Source organism: Seriola dumerili, unplaced genomic scaffold (genome assembly GCF_002260705.1).
Source record: "Seriola dumerili isolate Sdu_G_001 unplaced genomic scaffold, Sdu_1.0 BDQW01000668.1, whole genome shotgun sequence".
Classification (NCBI taxonomy): Eukaryota; Metazoa; Chordata; class Actinopteri; order Carangiformes; family Carangidae; genus Seriola; species Seriola dumerili.
In genome coordinates this window covers 722,997-746,665 of record NW_019174923.1, presented here as the reverse complement: position 1 = coordinate 746,665, position 23,669 = coordinate 722,997, and the positions used below count along the sequence as shown (strand labels likewise).

The 23,669-nt window shown below is 42.2% G+C and overlaps 1 protein-coding gene across 3 annotated transcripts; it reads left to right on the top strand.

The window, feature by feature from the left end:
* Positions 1-1,823: 1,823 nt before the first annotated feature.
* gak (cyclin G associated kinase) lies at positions 1,824-23,440 on the top strand. 3 transcript variants are annotated; one of them, XM_022765199.1, is made up of 30 exons: positions 1,824-2,149; positions 5,793-5,854; positions 6,812-6,871; positions 7,828-7,942; positions 8,497-8,639; positions 8,822-8,947; positions 9,779-9,868; positions 10,349-10,484; positions 11,074-11,186; positions 13,311-13,389; positions 14,790-14,907; positions 15,823-15,828; positions 17,049-17,098; positions 17,242-17,390; positions 17,577-17,699; positions 17,883-18,016; positions 18,167-18,361; positions 18,477-18,594; positions 18,760-18,839; positions 19,068-19,261; positions 19,466-19,627; positions 19,862-20,028; positions 20,167-20,428; positions 20,524-20,718; positions 20,862-20,999; positions 21,139-21,225; positions 21,377-21,682; positions 22,015-22,163; positions 22,453-22,629; positions 22,748-23,440. In XM_022765199.1, the coding sequence occupies exons 1-30, from the start codon at positions 2,008-2,010 to the stop codon at positions 22,847-22,849; spliced, it is 3,978 nt and encodes a 1,325-aa protein (XP_022620920.1). In that variant the 5' UTR covers positions 1,824-2,007; the 3' UTR covers positions 22,850-23,440. The 3 variants fall into 3 exon arrangements, with proteins under 3 accessions (XP_022620920.1, XP_022620919.1, XP_022620922.1); XM_022765198.1 differs by having other exon boundaries at positions 15,820-15,828; XM_022765201.1 differs by lacking the exon at positions 15,823-15,828.
* Positions 23,441-23,669: the final 229 nt, after the last annotated feature.

Sequence of the window (23,669 nt, the reverse complement as noted above, 5' to 3'; positions counted from 1 at the left end):
TCCAATTATGGATTGTGCATTTAAAGGAGAACCCAGCCCTTTTTTAAGAATTCACACTTCTCATTCCTGTGCTCCAGAGTGCAACATTTATTTTCTGACAACCAGCTAAAACTGTGCATACATTGCCCTGCACCTTTAACTGCTCCAGCCTGAAGAAGGCAAGCAAAGTTTATCAGCGTTTATTATGTTCTTACAGCTGCTTTTACACCACAGCCGTGTGTGTATTAAATTCACACACAAACATTAAAGTTTGAAACCTTTCTCTGTCTCTCTCTCTCTGTCCAGGTGACAAAGAAGGCTGCTGGTGCTGCTTCTGACACGGCTGCCTAGATTACCAATGTTGGTATCGTGTACGGGCCAGGTGCTCACCTGCTCTGAGGGCTCTGAGGGCCTTGCAGGATGGCGGTTAGATTGATAAGGGTGCATCTTTGAGGTGGACCCCAGAGGTATCTGCCATCTCATTGAGGCATAGTGGTCCCAACTGGAGGGGAAGCACAGGATGTTTGGCTTGACTGACAACCACAGTGATCCAGAGGATTTCCCAGGAGGAGTGGAGGGAGAGTCTCCAGAGGCGAGATTCACTTCAGATATCATTGTTTCCTCTAATGAGTATCAGATCTATATTAACACACACTCCTCTCTATGATTATCTTTCAGCCGTATTCTTGGACTGAACTCTGGCCCTGCAAACTGGCCGAGTGCCAGTCGCCTGGTGGAGGCCATTTGCAACCAGTTCTGCTGTCTTCACCCAGTGGCCACGTGTCCAGAGGGACCATGAGGACTTCGTGGTCCCTCATCCTCAAGGACTACGTACGTCTCTATGTACATTAGAGAGGCAGTGCTGGCCAGCCTATGGTTGATGGCTCAGGCCATCAACATCCAGGTCTTTGAATTGAATTGAGTACTCAGTTTGTCATAAAGCTATGTTGGTGTGTTGTAACCTGTACTGTGATTTATCTTTTAATGAAAGATGAAAATACTAAAACAGTCTGTGTTTGTATGTGTGTTCCAGGTGCTGGCCAGACTCTCCTTTCAGCAAAGGATCTGTCCTTGGTACAGGTGGAAGAAGGACAGCCCTTAAACTTCAATGTCCCCAAGGGGCAGCCTGGGCCCTCCAGCAGGGGTCTGCCTTCTCCTCCTCCTTTTCCCCCAGACAATGAACAGCCTGGCCCCTCATCCAGTGCTGTTGGTCCTCCCCCTCGCTCCAGTGCCACTCCCCCTAAAAATTCAGTGTTGATTGGAAATGTATTCCTGATCAGTTGTGGCCTAGCAGAAAAAACTATAGTAGTTATGAATTATGTTAATTATTTACACAGTATGTTTATTTATTTAGCTTAGCTCTCGTTAAATTGACCGCTGCAGCCTTTACTTTGAAGACGAGCTGTCTCTGTTTCCGGGTCTCGACTTCCTTGTTCAATTTTCATTTTTCATTATATAACGTGAACAACTGCCGAAGAATTAAACTTCATGCACGGACCCTTTTCACTGCCAGTATGTGCATCTGTATTTTCCTGCAAAGAAAATGTTCAAATAAAAGAGGAAGCTTTATATCACGAACACATAGTCTGAATGGATAGGTTTAGTGACTGTCCAGTGAATCTGGGTTTTTACCAAGTTCCTTCTTTGTGAATATTAAAATATCTTTATCCGACATTCAGTTTAGACAAATATTAATTTCAAAGCGTGGATATGAAAATGCCTCTGTATGGTTACATTTCAACACAAGGAAAACATCAGCAACATTTTTTTCTACGTCACATGACTGGGTCGTGTCGTAGCGTCATCGCCCCTCACGGAAGTCAGCAGCATTGGCGATGGTGGCGGCCTCGTCAGCCTAGCAGCAGGAAGAGGATGTTTGCTTCCAGTGAAAGAATAATATCACCTGATTACAAGTCTTCATAACAGAGTAAACCGCCCTATAGTGTTTCTGCTGAGCTTGCTGGGATTTTGACAGCTCTTTCCCTCGCCCGGAGCCGGCTTCTGTGAGTCTGAAGCTGGGCGGATAAGATGTCCCTGTTCCAGTCGGCACTGGATTTTCTAGCCGGGCCCGGCTCGTCCGGAGCGGCCAGCCGGGACCAGAATGACTTCGTCGGACAAGTCGTTGAGCTCGGTGACATGAAACTGAGGATCAAGAGGGTGATCGCAGAAGGTGAGATGGCGTAACTCTACGTGAAATGTTGATAACGGCTCGCGCGGCTTGGCATGCTAGCTAGCTAGCTGAACGGGCTAACAAACCTCTATAGGTAGTCAGTGAAAATAGCTTTAGCAAGTGCAGAGCTATGAGTCACCAAGTAAACACCAGTTGATAATTTGGTTTCGTATGTCCAACAGGCGCCAAATCAATTTCCAGATCATGGAGTGAGAAGGTGATGCGGACAACTTTTAACTTGTCTTGTCTGTTACGTTACCATCTGTTGTTGTTGAGCTGCAAGTTAAGTCACAGCGAGAAACATGAATGTACGCAAGACTGCATTTTACTTGTCTATCAGCTCTCAATCTGTTGTTAGCTACACACCTCAAGCCTTATTTTTTTTCTAGGCAGGAAGACATGTTTGACTCAAGAGAAAGATCACTGTAGAGGAGACACGTCGACATGCAGTGATAGAATAAAACTATCTGTAATGACAGTGTTGTTACCCAGACTCTTCGTTAACAGGCTGTGTTCAGGACTCTGTTAGTTTTAATGTGAATGAAACTAACAACCAAATCAAAGCATCTACAGAGCTTTGTCAGACTCTTCCCTCTGTCATCAAGCGAGAGACTGGTTTGGAGCCAGTACTCCTCTTTCCCTGATCCCCCCCCCCCTTTTTTTTCTTTTATTCATGTGTTTCTGGCTTGAGCTGCAAAATAAACAAATGAAAAGCGAAAGATTAAATGACCAGGAAACCTGGTTTTTAAATTTCTGAATTAGTCCTGGGACGATCAGCATGACACTTTTAAAGTTTGACTTCTTTGACTTTTCAATATATAGTTTTCTAAAGCAAGTCTAAGATGAATGATCTTACTTATGAGCTACATATTAATTACAAAAAATACCATTACGGCTGTCCCCTCATCATGTGCTGTAAAATTCAAAGAAACAGCTACTTCAGCAAAATTGGTTTATAATAATGTGTGAGTTTGAATCTGACACAGCCTGTATTTGTCTTTATGCAGTGACTCTGGTTACAGGACATGTGTAAACCCACGGGTCATGTTTCCTCTCTGTGGCAGCAAACAGTGATTGTTGCTGTTTCATGCCCCCTGCAAAGTGGCAAGACAGTCTTGCTATACTATCGTACATGGTTAGTTACTTGCCATAGTGGCTGGTAGAGCAAACAGTAAATGATTAATGTAAACAATTAATATAATGTTAGTCATTATACGCTAAAGTAAATTGTTGTTATTTAACTTCCTGTAGGTACACTATCAACTTATTGTTTCTGCAACAATCCTACTCTAATCAACAGTATAATCAGTGTTGTGATTGCACATCATCAGCCATGATAGTTGGCTGGAGAGAGATAAAACTTGTAAAGTTAGAGCAGATGCCAAAACTCAAGATCATTTTACACTAAACTACTGCCTTTTCAATTCCCGTCCTGCTGTTTGAAGGCCTGTTCTTTGTTGCCGTCCCTCACTGAGATCTTTGGTGAGAGAATACAATGGCTGGCTGTAACAAGATGGTTGTATTTTTTTTTTTTTTTTTTTTACAGCTTTGACTAGTTTTGCTGTGCGTTGTACCTGCCGCATGGGCAGATAGGCAATCAAGGTTTGTTCCACTTCAAAGAATCTTTTTGGTTTGTCATCATTGTAGTACTTAACTAAGCTTGACAACCACAGACTCTGTCCTCTTCAGGTTAGTGAGGCAAAGATTGGGATCTTCACATTCACTTCACTTTCTTTTGCCTTTCATGTCCCCTTTCTGAGCAGGTGAAACAGTAGACCAGAGAGCTCTCTTTATTCAGAGCTAGACTGGATAAGGATAAGATCTGCTTCTTTCATTTTATATTCCTGTAATTATTTAACATGCGCACAAAGATTCTAACCTGAGTAAGATTTAACAACATAGGGAATGATAAAGAAGGAGTGTTACCCCACCTCTCAGTATTTCTCTTGGAATGGCTTGGTAATTGGAGCAAAGGAAATTGAGCTTTTCATTTCTTTTCATTCCCTCCCTTTGCCAGAACAAAACAGAGGAAGACATGTGATCCCCACAGGGACGGGTGTGAATTCTCAAAGCAAAGTCAGTGGCATTGCTCACAGATGTTGTTCCAGTGGATAAGAAATTATGTACTGAAGTGATAGCTGGCTGAATGAAAGTTCGGATAATACACCTGGGTAATCTTCCCTGTGTAAATAAAGACCTGATTGGAATCTTGAGTGTCCTCTTTTGGGTTTTCACAGAGCAAAGGAAGGCTGGTAGTTGATTTACTCATTGCTATGGTAACCCTGCCCTGGCCTTGTTTAAAGTGTGGCTTGCTCAGTACATATACCTGTGAGCACAAACACTTGATGAAAAAGTTTCTTGTCTGCCAGCCACAGTGACTTAAGTCTCAAAATTCAAAATGAAGCCAGTGCAAGAAAAGAAATGTTATGTACTGATGTAGGAAGAAATTGTCATAGTTGACATATTGTAAATGTCACGGACCATAAATTCCACCCATAGTTCAACATCTTTGTACAAGACCTTTGTTCACAGCTGTGAACAGATCGATATTTAACTCAACAAGTACTTACCCATCGTTAATTATTTAAAATTGTCCATATAGAAAATGTTTTTAAAAAGTTTCATCTGTGCATCTATTGTCATACTATTGTGACACTTAAAATTCCCTGTGTGAGATCAGTAAAGTTTAGATTATCTTATATTATCTTTAAGTGACTGGGCTTTAAGTAGCACAGATTTCCTCCATGAAATACATTGTAGTGAGGGCAGGGTTTTGATCTGTATGCCTCACTGGTGTAAAAATGCATGTCCAGTTGTGTGGATGTTTGTGTAAGGCTGATCATACTGGTCATGAAAAGCTGATTCTCCTTCCTCTCTGATAGCGTGCTAATGAATACAGCAGCGCTTGGCAGATTATCACCAGTTCAGGTTTCAGCCACACCTTCAGTGAAAAGGTGGAGGTTCAGCCGGGCTTAGCGGTAGCCTAAATGTTAAGGAAGTGATCTTGTGACAAGAGACGTCAAGTGTGTTGTGGTGTTCTTCAGCAAAGCATTTAAGCTCCAACTTCTACAATGTGGCCACTCAGTGGCCGAAAGATAAGACAGTGATTATTGTACTTGGCAGCTTGTAGGTTTGACTGTTTGTGGTTGTGTAGGGAGCAGGGTGCTGCTGGAATGTTTTGTGCTATCTGAGGTCATGAGGTAAAAGTCACTGAGTTCAGTATACTGTGGAGTGGGATGTATGGTGTTCTGGGGGCATTGAATATGTTCCCTCTCGTTTGTTTGTTTTTTTTTATAGCTGTCCTTAGTAATCCCAAAGACGAGTGACATATCAAGTGTGGATGTGTTTGTTTCAGTACTCAGTTGTACCATAGACCCACACAACCAGTGCTTTTTTTGTGAGTTGTCATTTTTACAATTATGCCATAACAAATTCAACATTAATTCAAGGCAGTAGCTGCATTAGACCATATTACAGCACATCCCACACTGCACCACATAGTTTCTGCAGTGCACTGAACATCTGCGATTGATGAATTGATGATCATGTTTCATTTTAAGAGCTTAAGAGTCATATGTAGTATTCATGTAGATAGAGACAAAGTGAATTACATCCTGGTCGCTCTTCTCTTCTCTTTTCTCAGGTGGATTTGCCTTTGTGTATGAAGCCCAGGACATGAGCAGTGGTAAAGACTATGCCCTGAAGGTAAGATAAAGAAGTAACCACAAAGGAAATTGTACCCGTTACTACTTATTACATGTTGAGCCACTCTTACATTTTGGCTGTACCAGTCAGTATTGCACATTCCTTCATTAATTCACTCCCTTCTTATTAGGCACGCCAATGTCTATAAATGATGTACTGAATCAGCAACATTAGCTCTGTGCACACTGATTCTGCCTTCTACAAAACACACTTGTAAAACACATTATTAGTAAATACCAGTCAGTGTGTAAATTGCTGTGTATGCACTACATTACTCCATATGAGTGGACTTTATCATCTTAACCCTTCGCAGTATAACACAGAGAGGACTTTAGCCCTTTTCCTATTTAGACACTATGCTATGCTAACTGCATATTAAGAAACTGTTTAATGTGCTAATGTGGGCTGCTAATATTCTGTCGATCCCTTTGCTCAGGAAACATTCCTCAAGCATGTTGTTTCTTATAATTATGGCAAAGTTTTGATTATGCAGGGACTCTATACTTAATAAATTCTATACTCTATACTGTACGTGTTGTATGTGTAATCATGCTTTTCTCAACTAAAATTAAACACTGCAGATTGTGAAATTTCTTTATTGTTGGTGTTTAGTATGAAGATTTTGGGCAGATAGGTTCAGTGGTCTCTTCTCTGTAACACTGCTGGTTATGTAGGGTTAAGATGCTACCAGAGGTATTAAATATCAAGGTGTTAAATACTGACCATGTTTGATTGTGTTTGCTTGTGAAGATCCATTTTAGTTTGGTCCCTGCGTCAATGGTGGCCACTGAGCCGGTCGGTCTCTGTAATCAGCATGAGCAGTTAATGTGATAATCTCTTATTCAGTTTGACTTGGCCTTGAAATCCTTTTTCTCATCTTCAAAGCGAATGATGTGTAGACTGTTGATGAGCAACAAACCAATGGTCTGTGTCTGTGTGTGTGTGCTATTGTTTCAGAGGCTGCTGTCCAATGAGGAGGAGAAGAACAAGGAAATCATACAGGAAGTCTGCTTCATGGTATCCATTATCATTTCCAGACCAGCATGAAAAGACAGTTTTTTTCTTAAGATCACTATAGAGCGTTTCTTTTTTAACACACAGCAGATGGTGACATGTGACAAAGGCAAGTTAAACTCTCACCCATGACTTCATAAGGTTGTGGAATGCACCTCCAGCGTAATAAACTGTCATTACTACTGTTTATTGGCAACACCACACAATGCCAGGGACTAGCATATAATTACAGTGTTTAACTTGTGGTTTTACACAAACACAGACTGCTATGTATTATGTGGTTCTGTGCTTACAAGCTTGACATTTGTGAATCTTTTCTCAGTTTTCTTATCTCTAAAGGCCTGAAGCATCCACTGCACTTCAGTGCTTCTGGAGCTGTTTTATTTTATGAAGCCCCAGTTTTTGTTTTTTTTTAATGAGAAAAACTGAGTCAGTGGAGGGGACCAATGAACCTTTTGGCGAGCAGCTTTGAAAAATGCTGGGACATCTCTTGCACAGTTGGGCAATAGTTGATTCATGCTGTGAGGCACATTGTGGAGGCACAGGCTATTGGTAAATGACACACTATGTTCCTGGATCCATTGCAACATTTGTCTTTTCAGAGCGTAGTTATTTGCATAACGTTTGATGACTTGAATGCTGATGAAGCAGAAAAACAAACTTTAAAGTCACCGGGTGAACTCCTCCTATCACCCCACTATAATCTCTTCCCAAATTGACCGAAACAAGCTGCAGTACAGTTTAGGAACAAACTGCTCGTTTGAGGCTATGCATCAAAGTAGAATTGGTTAGAGATTTCTACCCAAATCTGTGGCCACAATGACTCATTAAACTCAAAGTTTAATCAGTGACTGTGATCAGTGATTTCTGTTTGAGATTCTGAAATAACTGACCCGAGGCCAGGCCTGACACCACAGTCGTGTACATGCTGTATGTTCCTTGACCCACTGGTTCCATAGAAAAAGCTGTCAGGTCATCCCAACATGGTCCAGTTCTGCTCTGCTGCCTCCATCAGCAAGGAGGAGTCAGACACTGGACAGGCCGAGTTCCTTATCCTAACTGAGCTGTGTAAAGGTAAATACACACACACACACGCACACACACGCACACATACACACACACTTCCAAAGACATTTTCCCAATACTTGTACTTCTGTTCCTCATTCTCTGTCTGTTCCGTCACTGCTGAATCAGTGCTTACTCATTCTTCCAGCTAAAGTGCTGTAAATCTGAGGTGCCACTACTGTTTCCCAGTAACTTTAACTGAAAGGCGTTTGTGATGAAACCGTTTCCCGTCTGTGGCCTTTCCGCTTCCTTTCTGTTCGTTTTCGTTCAGCAGTTTTTCAGCTGTAAAAGCAAACAGCTCTTTACTTACGCTTGAAAATGATGTATCAGTACTACTTTCAAACATTTCTATGATGTATGTGAAGCATCTTTTAATTCCATTATTTGATTAGGTATTTTAATCCATGATGCAAGGCTTCCCCTTTTATCTGCAGGGTCTTATATTTTCTGACAACTTACAATCAACAGTCAAAAAAAAATCCATGTGGTTAGTAGCAGGTGTCACTTTCACTTTGACTGATGTGTTTTCATTCATTCATCTCTGTGTGTCTCCTCTGCCTCAGGTCAGCTGGTGGACTTTATAAAGCGGGTCGAGCAGAGAGCTCCCCTGTCATGTGACACTGTACTGAAAATCCTCTACCAGACGTGCCGCGCCGTGCAGCACATGCACAAACAGAAACCTCCAATCATACACAGAGACCTCAAGGTCGGTCTGTCCTTGGTGGTAGTATCTATAATATGTGTATGTGTAGGTGATTATATGTATAAGATGCTGCAATTTAAAGCAAAACAATTGGTAATACTTTAAATCAGCAGCTATTACGATCACTAATTGCTAATTATAAATGTATTGATTGACATGCTTGCTGTTTACTTGATGTGTTGCAGATTGAGAACCTCTTGATTAGTAACCAGGGCACCATCAAGCTTTGTGACTTTGGCAGCGCCACCACAGTGTCACATTACCCTGACTACAGCTGGTCGGCACAGAAGAGGTCCATGGTGGAGGATGAGGTGCGCACACACTCAAACATCAGTTCAGGCTAATGTCAACACATCCCTCCTTATACAATACATTGATTCTTCTTTTTTTTTGCTTCAAGTTTTGTTTATCTCCAATAATATTGAAATAATCTACATGTATATATTAGTTTTTTCATCCCTGATATTGTCAGTATATTTCATGGTCTTGATTTTAAGAAGGTTGTTTTACACCAGGTGTCTTTAGTACATGTTTTGAGAAATACAGAAAATATAAATATATAAAAATATAAATATTTCACATCAGACAAAGGTTTTATTTGCACTATAAGTTTTAACATAACAAAGAACAGCCAGTTTTCTCTGAATATTATATTCTCTAATTTCATTATGAAAGTCAATTTTTTAATTGAGAGAAAAAACAACACATCCAGAAGTCACAGTGGATCAGTGGTAATACTAATATGTTATTGGACAGGAACCAGAAACCTTCAATCGAATTAACAGCTGGAGGTCCAGGAAGGACTGATCAATGAGGTTAATTATATTTATACCATAGCCACACAGACACACACTCACACACAGGAGCTTTGCCACAGATGACCTCAGTGTGCAGGACCCCAGAGATCCTGGTCTCTTAATGTAATAACATGGGTGTCCATCAGGCGCCTATTTTCAGGCTGGTGGCACAAACAAGATGCTGGAGGAAAAAGCTTTTTATGATCGGAAATCTGAAGTGGAAAAAGCATGCTTACTTCTTAATGTGGGGACAAGTAATTATTTGTCCTCAAAATAATCAGAAGGTTTTAAGATAATTTGTTCTAAAATCAGCTGTGTTTATTTTGTTTTTTTCTTTCTGTGTAGATCACAAGGAACACAACTCCAGCATACCGAACGCCAGAGATGATTGATCTCTACTCCAACTTCCCCATCAATGAGAAACAGGACATCTGGGTCAGACCCCTTTACTTTTCTCTCTTTGCATTTGTTCTGCTGTCAGCTACCATGAGGACAATAGTGTTAACCCGGGTCCAGTCATGTTACAGATCGTACCTTTGCCTCATCTGAGGTAGCGAGACCCAATGTCTATAAGACTGGTTCTCTGTGAAGCCAAGACAATCAAAGATCCAACCACAGCAATTTCTGATTCAGGAGATGCTGTGACTGTTTTGTTAAAACAGCAAACAACATTGTGTACTGTCAACAGACCATAGTCACAGTCTGTTGGTGAGGAATAAAAGTTGTGTTTTCCTCTTAGGTTTGGGGAAAGCGGTATTTCCTTTTATCAAACGAGAAATAATAACATTGACCTTTCACACAAGAAACCCACAACAGCAACACAACAACACGACTTTTTAGGCTGATGATCACTTTCTGCACTTCTGTTCATAAAATGACTTGGGAGTTTATTATTTTTTCTGCTCTTCCACACAGGCCCTTGGATGCATCCTCTACCTGCTGTGTTTTAAGCAGCACCCATTCGAGGAGGGGGCCAAGCTACAAATCGTCAATGGGAAATACTCCATCCCTCAGAACGATGTCAAGTACACTGTGTATCACGACCTCATACGTACGTCCTGCCTGTCTTTCTGCCGGCTCGTCCGTGCTAGTTTATTCTCATCAATCCGTTCATCCGTTTATTCATTCATTTATCTGCTTCTGTGCTTGCCCATGAGTCACAGTTGGCACCACGAGCCAAATATACTAATGTTTAGGACGGCACCTCTAGACGTAGCGTTCATATACTGTAAAAATTGAAGGCAGGTTAATTGGGTAAAATTTCTAAACTAGTAAATCAAGTTGAAAAGCTCCATCTGGTGGAAAGTAATGTCCATTTCCTGCAAAGTGTCACACATGAAAATGTAAATTTAAAAAGTAATACATTTTTTTATCATTTTGTTTGAGTAATGAAAAATCAGTTACTGATTAACTGTATATTTTCTTAAGTTTCTTGATTTTTCATAACTGGTATTACCATTGTATTATCCACAAACCTGACCTCACAGCATTTATAATCGCCTTCTCCAGCAGGCTCATTTTTTGTTGCACCACCTCTTTAGATTTTAACATCCCCCTTCAAATTTCCTTCCTTCCTCCCTCCAATGCACCCCTCTCCTCCTCCTCCTCCTCCTCCTCCTCCTCCTCCTCCCACTCTCCAGGATCCATGTTGAAGGTGAACCCAGAGGAGCGTCTGTCTATTACAGAGTTGGTCAACCAGCTCCAGGAGATAGCAGCAGCACGCAACGTCAACCCCAAGTCTCCCATTACAGAGGTAGGTGTGTGTGCATGACTGCATGCAGTGCTGTTGTGAAAAAAATACAATGGCGCTAGATTAAAGAAGTTATACTACAGTAAAAGGTCTTCTTCACTATCAATTAGTTATTCCATCTTTAGCTTGTAGTTCATGATGACTATGCTGTGCTGTTTTGTTGCAAGCAAAACCTGAACTTTTTTCTATGTAAGTCCTGTTGAAATTGAAGTCACTGCCTTCCCAAATACAGTTGAAACAAACACAGATTGGATTTTGAGGAAATATCAAATAACAAAGAAAATATCAGCACTGAAATGGAGCTAAGTTTTGGTTCTGGCTCGTTAATTTGTTGACTAAGGGACAAGAGGAAATGACAAAACACCTAGATTAGAAAGTGCCTGCAGCAATGAAATAAGTAGACTGGTAACTGATGAAGGAAATTAGACTTTCCATTTTGTTTAATAGTGTGTGGTTTCTGAGTTAGTCTAATTTCTAAATGCGAATTCTTGAATTCACCAGACACCGTGGGTAGCAGTTATAATGTGTCTGCTTCGGTTTTCAATTTTGAGTAGAGGATTACTTTCACAGTAAAAGTGTATTTGAGTAATGTGGTGAGTAAACGAGTTGACTGGCTGAGCCACAGAAGCACATCCTCAGTGTCTGCGAGCCTGTTAGAAGGGTATTGACGGGGCGACTGCACAGCTTCCTCCACCGTGTGCGTAAACGTGCACGCACACTCGTACGCTCTGAAATTGCAGATGTGGTGACACTTGTTTAGCTTCACAAACAACACACACACACACACACACACACACACACACAGAGTGGCTGGCACAAAGGAGTCTGTATTCTCTTCCTCCAAGCTCCTTTCTTCCCAGCTGGCGTCGTCCTAGTGGGTCCAAAGAAACAGAGAGACGCAGAGGTGGAAAATGTGTGAACTGAAATTCAAAATAAACATGAACCGATACCAGCGCCTCATTAGTAAAGCAGGATTGTGGCTGGCAGAGTCACTGTTGTGTTGAGGCAGATACTTCTTCTTTCATCTACCACCCACAGAGGCTAATTCAGCACAATCAGATTGAAGATTTTAGCCGCGGTTTTGCAGCAGAAAAAAAGCCAGGACCAACTTAGCAGCCACAGCTTCTTATGGTTCTTACCACAAATCCACAAATCCTGGTACTTATCACCAAATCCTCAACCACAGTTGTCATATACATAAAGCTGATTTCAATGTCAAAAATCTCCAGGTTTGCAGTGACTCTTCTTTCTGCTGACAACTTTCTGTTCTGCAACATGTGCCTGGTTGATGGAGTCAGTGTTTGTATCTTGAACTAAATTTCTACTACAATTAAAAAAGAAATATGAATACTTAAGTGCTTTTTTTTCTCCCTTGGGAACAAATTAGTTAATTAGGGAACAGTGTTTGTCTATATCCCAACCAATTTCTTACTGAAGGCAGTCCTGATAAGGCTGGTGTGCAGTGTGAAGGCAGATTTGGCGATTGCTGATCTGATTAAGGTTAAGAAGGGGTTTCCCTGCTGGACATGAGGAGATTATAATCCTCCTACTTCTCCTCCTTCTCCTCCTCCTCTCTCTGCTGCTTCTTGGCACAGACATATGGAGAGGCAGACTGTGAGATGGAGCACAGAGGAGGAAACTTGTGAAGGAAGAGAACAAAGATGGAAGTGAAATACTGAGAGGGAAATGCGCTAGACGTCCCAGAGAGGAAGAGAGACACAGTCTGGCTGCTTTAACACAGACCCAGACGCTCCAGTTCTCATTGGAAAATTATTTTTATCCAACACATCTCAGATGAGCAGTTTTACGTTATGTAGTGTCTGCTTTTTGGAAATCTTTGGAACTGATTGGAACGGATTTTTTCTGTTCCTCTATTTGTGATCCTCTGACCGTTATTTTCTATCAAGCTCCATTTTTATTCTTTGCTGGGATGTAATTTGGTATTTTAAACCAAAAAAAAAAACATTTTTTAAGATGACATTTTGTAGGAAGGTTTTTGTCTTTCTGATGATTTTCTTATCTCCCTCTTTTTTGTCATCTTAGTTTTAATTTTGTGAACTACCTGTTACAATGTTGAGTGCGTACTACTGTTGGCGTCCAGTGTATGATGGCTATGAATGTCTGCAGCTGCTGGAGCAGAATGGAGGTTTTGGCAACAATGGAGCCCAGCCGCCGATGCAGGTCCATAATGTCCACAACAATGCAGGTGAGGGAATGTTTAGGTGACAATGCAATGCTCTCAACAGGGTTGGGCCCGTGTTTGTTAGAGAGATTGTGGGTTTGTGTATGTTTTTTTTTTATAATGTTTCTTTGTTTCAAGTGTGGATACATTAGCTATGCTGCACTCCAACAAACTGACAAAATAACTACATGTTATGACTTAGAAACAGCTGTACAGCTGTTTTTCGAGATACGATTGAACAAAAGACCTAATTTCACTGAACTTATCTTTTCTTACAAGCCCTAATTTCTAATCAGCCAGGAGCACATGTTCACACGCACATATCCATACCCCCGAGACACCGCCCGTATCTCTGGAAGTCACGCATGGCAGTAGGTAATCTGGTTGGTTCGCCCGTGACCACCCGACTGCTGCCACACAAAATACACACACAACAGTTGCTTTGTATCCAGGGTCCTGTGAGGAAACTGAAAAGTATCTTCCTCCTGAGACAGGGGGTCATGACTAACAGTCAGTAGGTCAGTTGTTTTTAACCAGATCCAGATCCTCATGTGTGATTGAAATTAAAATTATGTAACCGAGCCTTTGCATGGTGATTTATAGAATGACGATCAATACAGCGGACATTTCATAATGAGATATTTTACTCTCAATCTCTCCATTCTCAGGATTTCTTTTTTTTGTGAGTCAACATGGTTTCCACTGCACTGTTTCATTGTCAATGTTATATTCAGTCGCTCTGTAACCCTCTAACCTTGACTGATGCGTGGCCATGGTGAAATGATGAAAAGCAAACTGTAAAACAAATATACAGCCGCAGACCAAATACTGGCATTTGGTACGATGACCGGTTGATTGTCCACCCTGCAGTGTGTCTGAAGCAGGCTGAAGCAAAGTACGCAAGCTCAGGAAGCAGCTCAGTCTCTTTCTTTGGATATTAAAATGAGATCGTTAAGAGAATGAGCTGAAGGTACTTGGTGACAAAATTATATTTTATCTTTACATTTCCTTTAACCGAGCTTAACGGGCTTATCATTTTCCCATGTATACACACAAACAGCTATACAAACGCACGTACAGGCTGAGTACTGGCCATTAAGAGGATTGCTGCACTGTCAGTCAACCATCTGTCGCAAGGTAGAATGTGTTTGCTCTTTCCCTTGAGAGTGACACCAGTCCTCGTGTCCATTCATACCTCCAGACCTGAGCAATACATGATGTTGAATCAGTCTGAGTCTTCTGCCTGTTGTTGTGTCTCAACATCAGGTTATAAGATAAGAATTTGAAAATGAAAATATTACAGATTTTTTTTATGCAAATATTTTGTCGTCATTGTTGTATTAACTGTGTCAGTGCTTAAACTATGGCAACAAACGCAAATGCATCTTATTCAGCGTTCTGTCTCTTTCCCCTGATGCCCATAGGCATGTACGATCCTGATCAGTCGGGCAGTGGCCTCCTGGACATCTTAAGGGGGGGAACAGAGCGCTTCCTCACCAACATAAAGGACACTTCCTCTAAGGTGATCCAGTCAGTAGCCAGGTAAGGTGCTTCAACCATGTTACCATGAATATCATTGTTGTATTTATTCATATTTTAGTTTAAGTCTTTTCAGTTAGTCGTTATTGTAATTACAAATCAGCTGACTGTGCTTCATTCATATAACCAGACAGTCAGTTTTTTCCTTACTTGGCATAACATGGACATGTGTTGCTGAATTGATCTCATGATTTCCATAATGATAATGTTTTTATAAACTGTGGAGCTGACTGAACATTCAGTTGAACTTTCCACATTTTGCACTGGCTACTTCACATCGGTCTATTTAATACTTATTTAACCCAGACAATTCCACCTCCATGTTTGTGGTGCTGTAAGGAAATTTGAATGCAGGCATCCACCAAATAGCGTAAACATTTTCTAAACAATATGTTGTAATTGTCAGTCATCCTGTTTCACCTGCCTGACGTAAATGTCGATGATTATTATTATATTTCTACACTTGCAAACTGTCTATATAACCATTCATAATCATACTTACCCTGCCCCCAGATTTTCCTTTTAAAAGGAACATTTTGCTACTTGGCTCTCTGCCTGAAATGTGGTTCTCCACTGTGACAGCAGGGAAAGACAAATCTTATTGCAGGTTATCTCCCTTTGTAGTTCTTTGACCAGCCACTGGCATGAGAAGAAGTCAGTGGACGATGGGAGTTATCTAGTCGGCCGGCCTAGATCCAGTCGGCCTCTGTGACTGATACGTATAAAAGGGTTGAAAATATGAAGCAAAGTGTTCCTTAAATAGCCACTCCATCCAAACCCGTTAACGTTTGATGTTTCATTTTGTTATTCTATCATCAGTTTGTTACATTTGTTTGGTCGTTTTTGTTTATTTTTTTTGTTGTTTCTTTTTTCTGTCCCAATCCCTCATGGTCCCTCTATGTGTCCATCACCTAGCAGCCCAAGGTAAATATGGGTCGGTGAAGTGCATCAACTCATGCGTCGCTCTGTGTGTCCCACAGTTTGTGTTTGATTTAGAGGAAAAATTGAAAACAACCAACTATGCATTTTTTGTTGTGCTGTGTCCGTCATCACAGCTTGCTGATCCTAACATCACACATTCAATAATTCAGTTGAATGAATGCAGAGCGTGATGTGAATTGGATAGATGGATAGAGTATCATTTTTAGAGTGAAAATAAATTGGAAAATGACATCAGCGAATAACAAAACAAGTGAAACGTATGCTCTATGCATGATAAAGGAAACTATTGGCCCAATTAGTACCAAGGCATTGAAATTAAACCTAATCGTGCAGCAATGTTGGCCTTTGTTTGACAAGGTAAATACCAGAAAGCAGTCTAAATTATACACTATACTAATCATATAATTTGTATGTTTAATTTATAAGGAAGGAATGAATGAGTGAATGAATGAATGGCAGTTACGGTTTTAATATGGCTCCACTGCTTACTAAATCACCATTTCAGCAGCATCTGTGTCTTAACTAGCATCACCTGTGTGTCCTAACACCGTACAGATAAAGCCGAGTGTCATCAGCATAGATCATAGATCAATTTCTTTGCTTGGCCTCCAGTTTGTTTGTCCTTAGGAAACGTGCTGTGTTGTTTTTGCTGCTGTCATTGTTCCAATATGATTTTGTTAGCCGTAAAAATCCAGTGTAACCTCATTTCTACTTTAATTATATGTTAATATAAGGCTTAACGTGAAGGAGTAATGATTCTTCTGAGAGTATTCTCATGTGACAGCAAGCATCTGCCAGATGCATGTGCCACTTTAAAGACTCAGAAGAAGTTCAAAAGATGAACTGGGGACTGTCTTTGTCTAATTTCCATATCTTGTGGGACAGCCTTCATCAGAACTGGTTGAAATTCTGTATTGTGTGGTAGCCCTGGTAGAGATGTCCATTCAGGCATCACTCATTTACCTCTCCATCCTGCAACATTATGGAGTCATATCAGTTTATTGTAATACAACGCTTTCTTGTTCCTGAACCGGCTTGTGTCACTAAGCTGTTTGTTAATGGCTGTATTTGTGCAGGCTCCCAGACCTTAGTCTAAACTGTTTTCTTTCTCGTTTTATTTCTGGTAGAGATTTGTGTTTTGTCCTCCCTACCACTTTGTGTATTTTATCCTTTTATAAGTGTAGTTGTAATTTCTCTTACAGCTATGCCAAAGGAGACCTGGATATTTCGTACATCACCTCTAGAATAGCAGGTAGGCACAGCACCCTCCATAAAGCTTTCTTACTTAATTATTTTTGTCTCTTTCTGCATAATTTTGACATTAAGTCATTATTTTACATGTGTACATTTTACATCACATACATTTTACGTGTGTGTGTGTGTGTGTGTGTGTAGTCATGTCCTTCCCAGCGGAGGGGGTGGAGTCAGCGATAAAGAACAACATTGAGGACGTGCGTCTGTTCCTGGATTCCCGTCATGCTGGCCACTATGCTGTCTACAACCTCTCCAAACGATCATACAGGCCTTCTCGATTCCACAACAGGGTATGAAGTGTGTGTGTGTGTGTGTGTGAGAGAGGATGGTTTGTTTACTCTAAACCAACACAGTGTAAGTTGGCACTGTGATACACAAGTTTAGTTTTCGTCTGAAGAGGGTTATTTTTTCACTAATGTGCAGCTAAACAAGATTCGTGTTATTACAGGTGTGTATCTTTATGTGTGTGTATGTAGGTTTCAGAGTGTAACTGGCAGGTGCGCCGTGCTCCCAACCTCCGCAGTCTCTACAGTGTGTGTAAGAACATGCATCTGTGGCTCAAACAAGACCAGAGGAACATCTGTATAGTTCACTGTCTGGTAAGTAGCCTCTCGCCATTAAGATGACTGATGATTTAGTCTGTCATGCATGATCAGGCGGAGAGAGATGATAAGAGGAAGACAAGAGCAAGACATGAATGGATGATAAGGGGGAAAAAAAATAAGGAGGAGGGTGACGGCTGCCATATCTGTAACTGTTACCTTCACCTTTTCTCCCTGCAGGATGGCAGGGCGGCATCAGCAGTGGCCGTTTGCTCCTTCCTGTGTTTCTGTCGCCTCTTCACCACAGCGGAGGCTGCTGTCTACATGTTCTCAATGAAACGCTGCCCACCTGGCATAGCGCCCTCACACAAGAGGTAAAACAACACCAACATAGAAATCATGAGGTGTAGAAAAGGTTGTTTTGTCTCAGTTTTCAAGCTTTTCCATCTTTCTACAGCAAAACATTCAGTTGTTAAGCAAAAACCAACAAGACATGACCTTGATGTTGCTTTTGATTGTTGCAGGTATATTGAGTACATGTGTGACATGATGGCAGAGGAGCCCATCATCCCCCACAGCAAGCCCATAACAATTCGCTCCATCGTCATGACACCCGTGCCGCTGTTCAACAAGCAGCGTAATGGGTGCAGGCCGTTCTGCGAGGTGTACGTTGGAGATGAGAGGGTCCTCACCACATCGCAGGAGTACGACAAGATGAAGTAAGTTAATACACGCAAAAGGATAACTTTCAGCTTTCCCTTGATCTGAAAAAGATGTTTAAAAACTGGTACTCTATCATTCATTCTCTCTCTCTTACTCTTTTGCTCTTTACAGGGATTTTAAGATGGAGGATGGGAGAGCAGAGATTCCCCTCAATGTGACAGTCCAGGGAGATGTACTGGTGGTGATCTATCATGCAAGATCTACACTGGGAGGACGCCTACAGGCCAAGGTATAAACACACGCAAGCTTGAGTGCAATTGATCCTAAAATACCCGCGATGACAACTTAAGCGGACACAGCATCTCTGTGGAAAATGACCCTTCAGAAGCCCCGTGACTGTGCTGTTGCATTCGTGGTTTACTCACATTTTAAATTCCATTCTTTTCTGTTTCAGATGGCGTCCATGAAAATGTTTCAGATCCAGTTCCACACAGGTTTTGTGCCCAGAAATGCGACCACTGTCAAGTTTGCCAAGTATGTATAGAGTCTTGAGCCTGTCTTCTGAATGAACATCATCTCTTCTGCAAATTTCATATTTACTGTTTGATTGCATCGACTTTTCTGATCAGCTCACTCTGTTGTTGTGGAGGTGTTAAAGTGACTTTCTAACTTTTATGGCAACATGAGTAGTTCTGTTCATATGGCCTCTCCGTAACTTCTCCCTTTTCCCTCTCTTTTCCCTTCTACCTGTTCTCCTGTCAGGTATGACTTGGATGCCTGTGACATCCAGGAGAAGTACCCAGACTTGTTCCAGGTCAACTTGGACATTGAGGTGGAACCCAGGGACAGACCCAGCACTAAGACTCCTCCATGGGACGGCTTCCAAACCAAGGGCCTCAACCCCAAAATCCTTTTCTCCTCTCGTGATGAACAGCAGGAGATCCTCAGCAAATTTGGTAGGTGGACTTAACTAAAAAAATAAAAAGCTAGACTCTGGGGTTGGGAGTGGTGGGGTTTGGTTTACTGTATCTACAATAATCCATCTGTTTATCAGTTCACTTATAAATCTATATGTCTTTCTTCTTTTCTTCCTTCACTCCCACTGGTAATGTGTTTTTCTCATTCACATATAACTAAACATTGAACCTCAATCACTTCAGGTAAGCCAGAGCTGCCTCGTCAGCCAGGTTCCTCGGCATTTTACGACTCAGAGACGCCCCAGCCAGTTCAGACCCCCGAGGGCCCCAATGCAACAGAATCAGAATCTCCTGTGAGCACCGATACCAACGCCAACAACTTCTTCCAGACACTGGACTGGGAAGGTACTGTACTTGTGTTCTTGTGATAATATTTTGGCTTTAAAATTCCTCCTGAGTATTCTGGTTAATATCCTCCTTCCTAAAGAGCAGGAGCGTGCTTTGCATTTAGTTTACTTCCTTAATTTTACCATATAGGATTTACACCATAAAACATTCTCTAGCCTCCTGATTTACCACCGCCTTCACTGAGGGAATGTGCCCTTCAAATTTCCACTGAGCTGCTTCTTGTATCTGTAGATGTGAGCGGCCCTCAGGATGCCTCAGACAGTCAAGGAGGGGGATCCGTGAATGACCACGAGGACTTGAGTGATCAATCAGAAGGAGAATCCTACTCTTATTCTGCCCCCAGTGGGGAGCCGCTGTCACGTGACCCCAGTGAACCGCTGTTTGATGCTGACTTCGAGGTGAGGGAATTCTTGGATATGATGCCATCGAGACAGTATGACGTCCTATTTCATGCACCCTGACAGTGTTAAAAAGTACAGCCAAAATGCTTCATTTTGCTCCTCCGTCATTCCATTAATGTCCATATCTTCTCTCAGACCTCCCCTCCTACAGCCCAGGAATCTCCCGTTGGTGACACAGCTGATCTCTTGGGGTTGAACTCTGACCCCGGACCTCCTTCCATGTCCTCCAACTCCTCCTCTGCTCCTCATCAAGGAGTCCAGGGAGGAATGAAAGCCGCATCCAGCAACAGTGACCTCCTCAACGACCTGTTTGCACCCCCTGCTGGCCAGACAGGAGCAGTGCAGGAAGACTTGTTCTTCAGTGGGCCGACCAGTGGGGCCACACCAGACTCAAAACGTAAGGGTCAAGGCTTAATACGTGCTGATTGTGTTATCTTAAAAAAAATCTTCCAGTTATATTTCCAGTTATATATCACTGTGTCTGTGTTGCAGCCATGGACGACCTGTTTGATCCGTTTGGGATGGGGGCTGGCTCTGGTGTTGGCTCCAGTGTGGGTTCCTCTCGACAGGCCTCGGGACCGGACCTGTTTGGAGACTTGTTGGGTTCTGATAGTTCAGCCACCAGCGGGTTCAGTTCAGGTCACAGTAACCCAACTCCTGCTTCCAACACCAGCCTCTTCAACCTCAGTAAGTGCATCGGCTGCTGTGACATCACTCGGCGTTATATCCCAACTGTCCAAAGTTCCTCCGCTGCCTCATCATATCTCACTGTCGGAGACCTCCGTACAGTGTCTTAAAATCTCAGTTTTTGGACGTTTGTGTGTTAACAGATAAGCTAGTAAATGATGCCCCTAAGATGACATCATCAGCCAGCCAACCGGACCTGCTGGGTGGGTGGGACAGCTGGGCAGCTGGCACCACCACTGGCATGAGCGCTACCACCAGCAAACCCAACTATACCAACACAGGTATGTGGAGGAAAATTATGTAAGGGTTTGTTAGCTGACAGAAACATTACTGAGCTCTACGAATGTCCAGTATTATCTAGAAAATTATGAACCCCAAAAATTCTAACTCACATATTACTCATTATTACTCTGCTTGTAGGTTCTGGTGTGTCGTCTATGTCAAAGGCCAAGTCTCAGACCTTTGATCCTTTTGCCGACCTAGGAAACTTGGCTTCCACTTTACCAGGTAAAAGTCCTGGTCACATATTCAGTTTCCTGTAACTGTGCAACAACACTGAGCGTGAGCGGTGTTTCAAAAGGTGAAAATAGCTTTAAGAGAAAAAACTTAAAGATTCATCTCAAGTAACTGACTGTCATTCCTCCGTGTTTTCTTGCAGGTTCCTCCAGCAGTAATTTTTCTGGGCCTTCGTTTAGCACAAAGGCTCCTTCCTCCTCCACTTCTTCCTCCGCTTCCTCCTCTGCTAAGCCTCAAGCCCAGCCCTGGCAGTCTGGAAGACCCACCTCAGCCCAGGGCAAACCTTGGATGCCGGGATCAGGATCCGGATCTGGATCCGGATCCGCACCCAAAGCATCCTCAGCTTCTCAGCCTGCAGGCTCACAGCCCTCCAAACCAAACTACAACCTCAACTTCTCCAGTGTCATCGGTGGGAGGGAGGAGAGAGGAGTGCGTGGGCCTGGATTTGGTAAGAGACACCGAGTAGATGGAGAGCTATGGATCATTTTAAAGTTTAAATTTCCTCAACTATCACTCAAATATTTTCCAAAGCTTGTGGAAATGAATAAACGTGACTAGTAATAAGCACTGGAATTTACCAGCTGATTAAAATTGAAGTAACTGTAATATTCATTGTGTTGATGCTAAATCTTCTTGGGAATGGAGCGAAGGTGCTGAAATAATCTTCAGTCTTATCCACAAAGGTCTCATCTTGTATAACAAACTCTGCTTGCATCTTTTCATTCCCACATATTTTCCATTATCGCCCAATTAATTTCTCTGTGCTGTGTCGAAATGCAGGCCCCAAGCCGAAGGTGAAGGAGGATGATTTTGAGGACCTGCTGTCGACTCAGGGTTTTGCCTCCAGGCCTGATAGGAGGGGACCGAGGACCATCGCTGAAATGAGAAGACAGGAGATCACCAAAGACATGGATCCACTTAAGTTGCAGGTAACAAACTAAATACATGTGTGAAGGACTAAAACAAACACTATTCAAAATAAATGAGTTGATGAAATGTAGATATAACTGGCTTAACACACCGGATGATTTCACCAGGCCTAAATGGGATCCTTAGTCACCTTTTAGTCAGTGGGTAAAATTAGATAGACCAACATGGCACTTTTTGGCAGGTGGTACTCAGAGCTTTACTTCACAAAGTAGCTTCTTAGCGCTAACCAGTATTTGCCCTTTTCCGTGCTAAAAATAGTAAAGGCTTGCTTCATTCTTAATGCTGCAGATCTTGGACTGGATTGAGGGGAAGGAGCGAAACATCCGAGCGCTGCTGTCAACCCTGCACACGGTGCTGTGGGAGGGTGAAACCCGCTGGAAGCCCGTGGGCATGGCTGACCTGGTCACACCCGACCAGGTGAAGAAGTACTACAGAAAGGCTGTGCTGGTTGTCCATCCAGATAAGGTACAGTATAACCTGCAGCTTAGGCATTAAGCCAGGTCAGTTATAGGTCAATATTTCTACTCTCATCTTGACTGTTCTTTATTAATTCACAAAACGTATGCTCTCGCTGTCTCTGCAGGCAACAGGCAAGCCTTATGAACATTACGCTAAAATGATCTTCATGGAACTGAACGACGCCTGGTCAGAGTTCGAGAACCAGGGATCCAAAGCACTCTTCTAAAACCCTGGTCTGGATCCCAGCTAGACCAGACCAGACCCGACTGGACTGGATTTGGCCTAAGCAAACAAGGGGTTAGACTGGGCCAGATTAGACAGGACTGAGCCCACATTGGGCCTTAGGGGGCAAAGAAGCCTCTGAGAGGTGTCCTCTCTACCATTCCCTTCACTCCCTTCTCCTTCTTCTCTTTACGTTTTTCTGTTTCTACAGTCAAGGGAAAAAGACAGTTTGCCTCATGCCTGACTGTATTAAAAACCTCCTCACTGGTTCATGAGCCGCCAGTTAAATGTCGTGATCGTTCACTGCCTACCTGTACGACTGCCTGATCGGTGCTGCAAAAGAGGGAGGAATGGGTGACAATCACAGGAAGAAGACAAAGAGGGAAAGACATCGGTTAATACAAGGACTTTTGAAATTACCAAAACGATTATCATGGCGGAGGTATTCACATAAAAAAAGATTTCATGATCCTACACTAATAAAATGCTGTGGCTGGTAAGTTTGTCATTTGTGGCTGGCACGTTTCAAACAACCAGTCATTTAGCTGACAGGTTAAAAAAAAAAAAAAAGAAAAGAAAAAAAAGAAAATGGCTGTCAGACTACATGGAAATTTACAAAACTTAATTTAAAACTTTTAAGCTCAGCTGCCTCAAAAAAAAAGAAAATAACCAACACTGCTGATGAATATTGGAACATAGCAGCCACAGCAACCAATGGACAAGAAAACCCCTGAATTCCTAATGCAGAAGCAGGATTTTGAAACAAGATCTATTGATGATGCCCAACGATACATTGAAATGCTACTGCTGCACCTTTTGGGGTC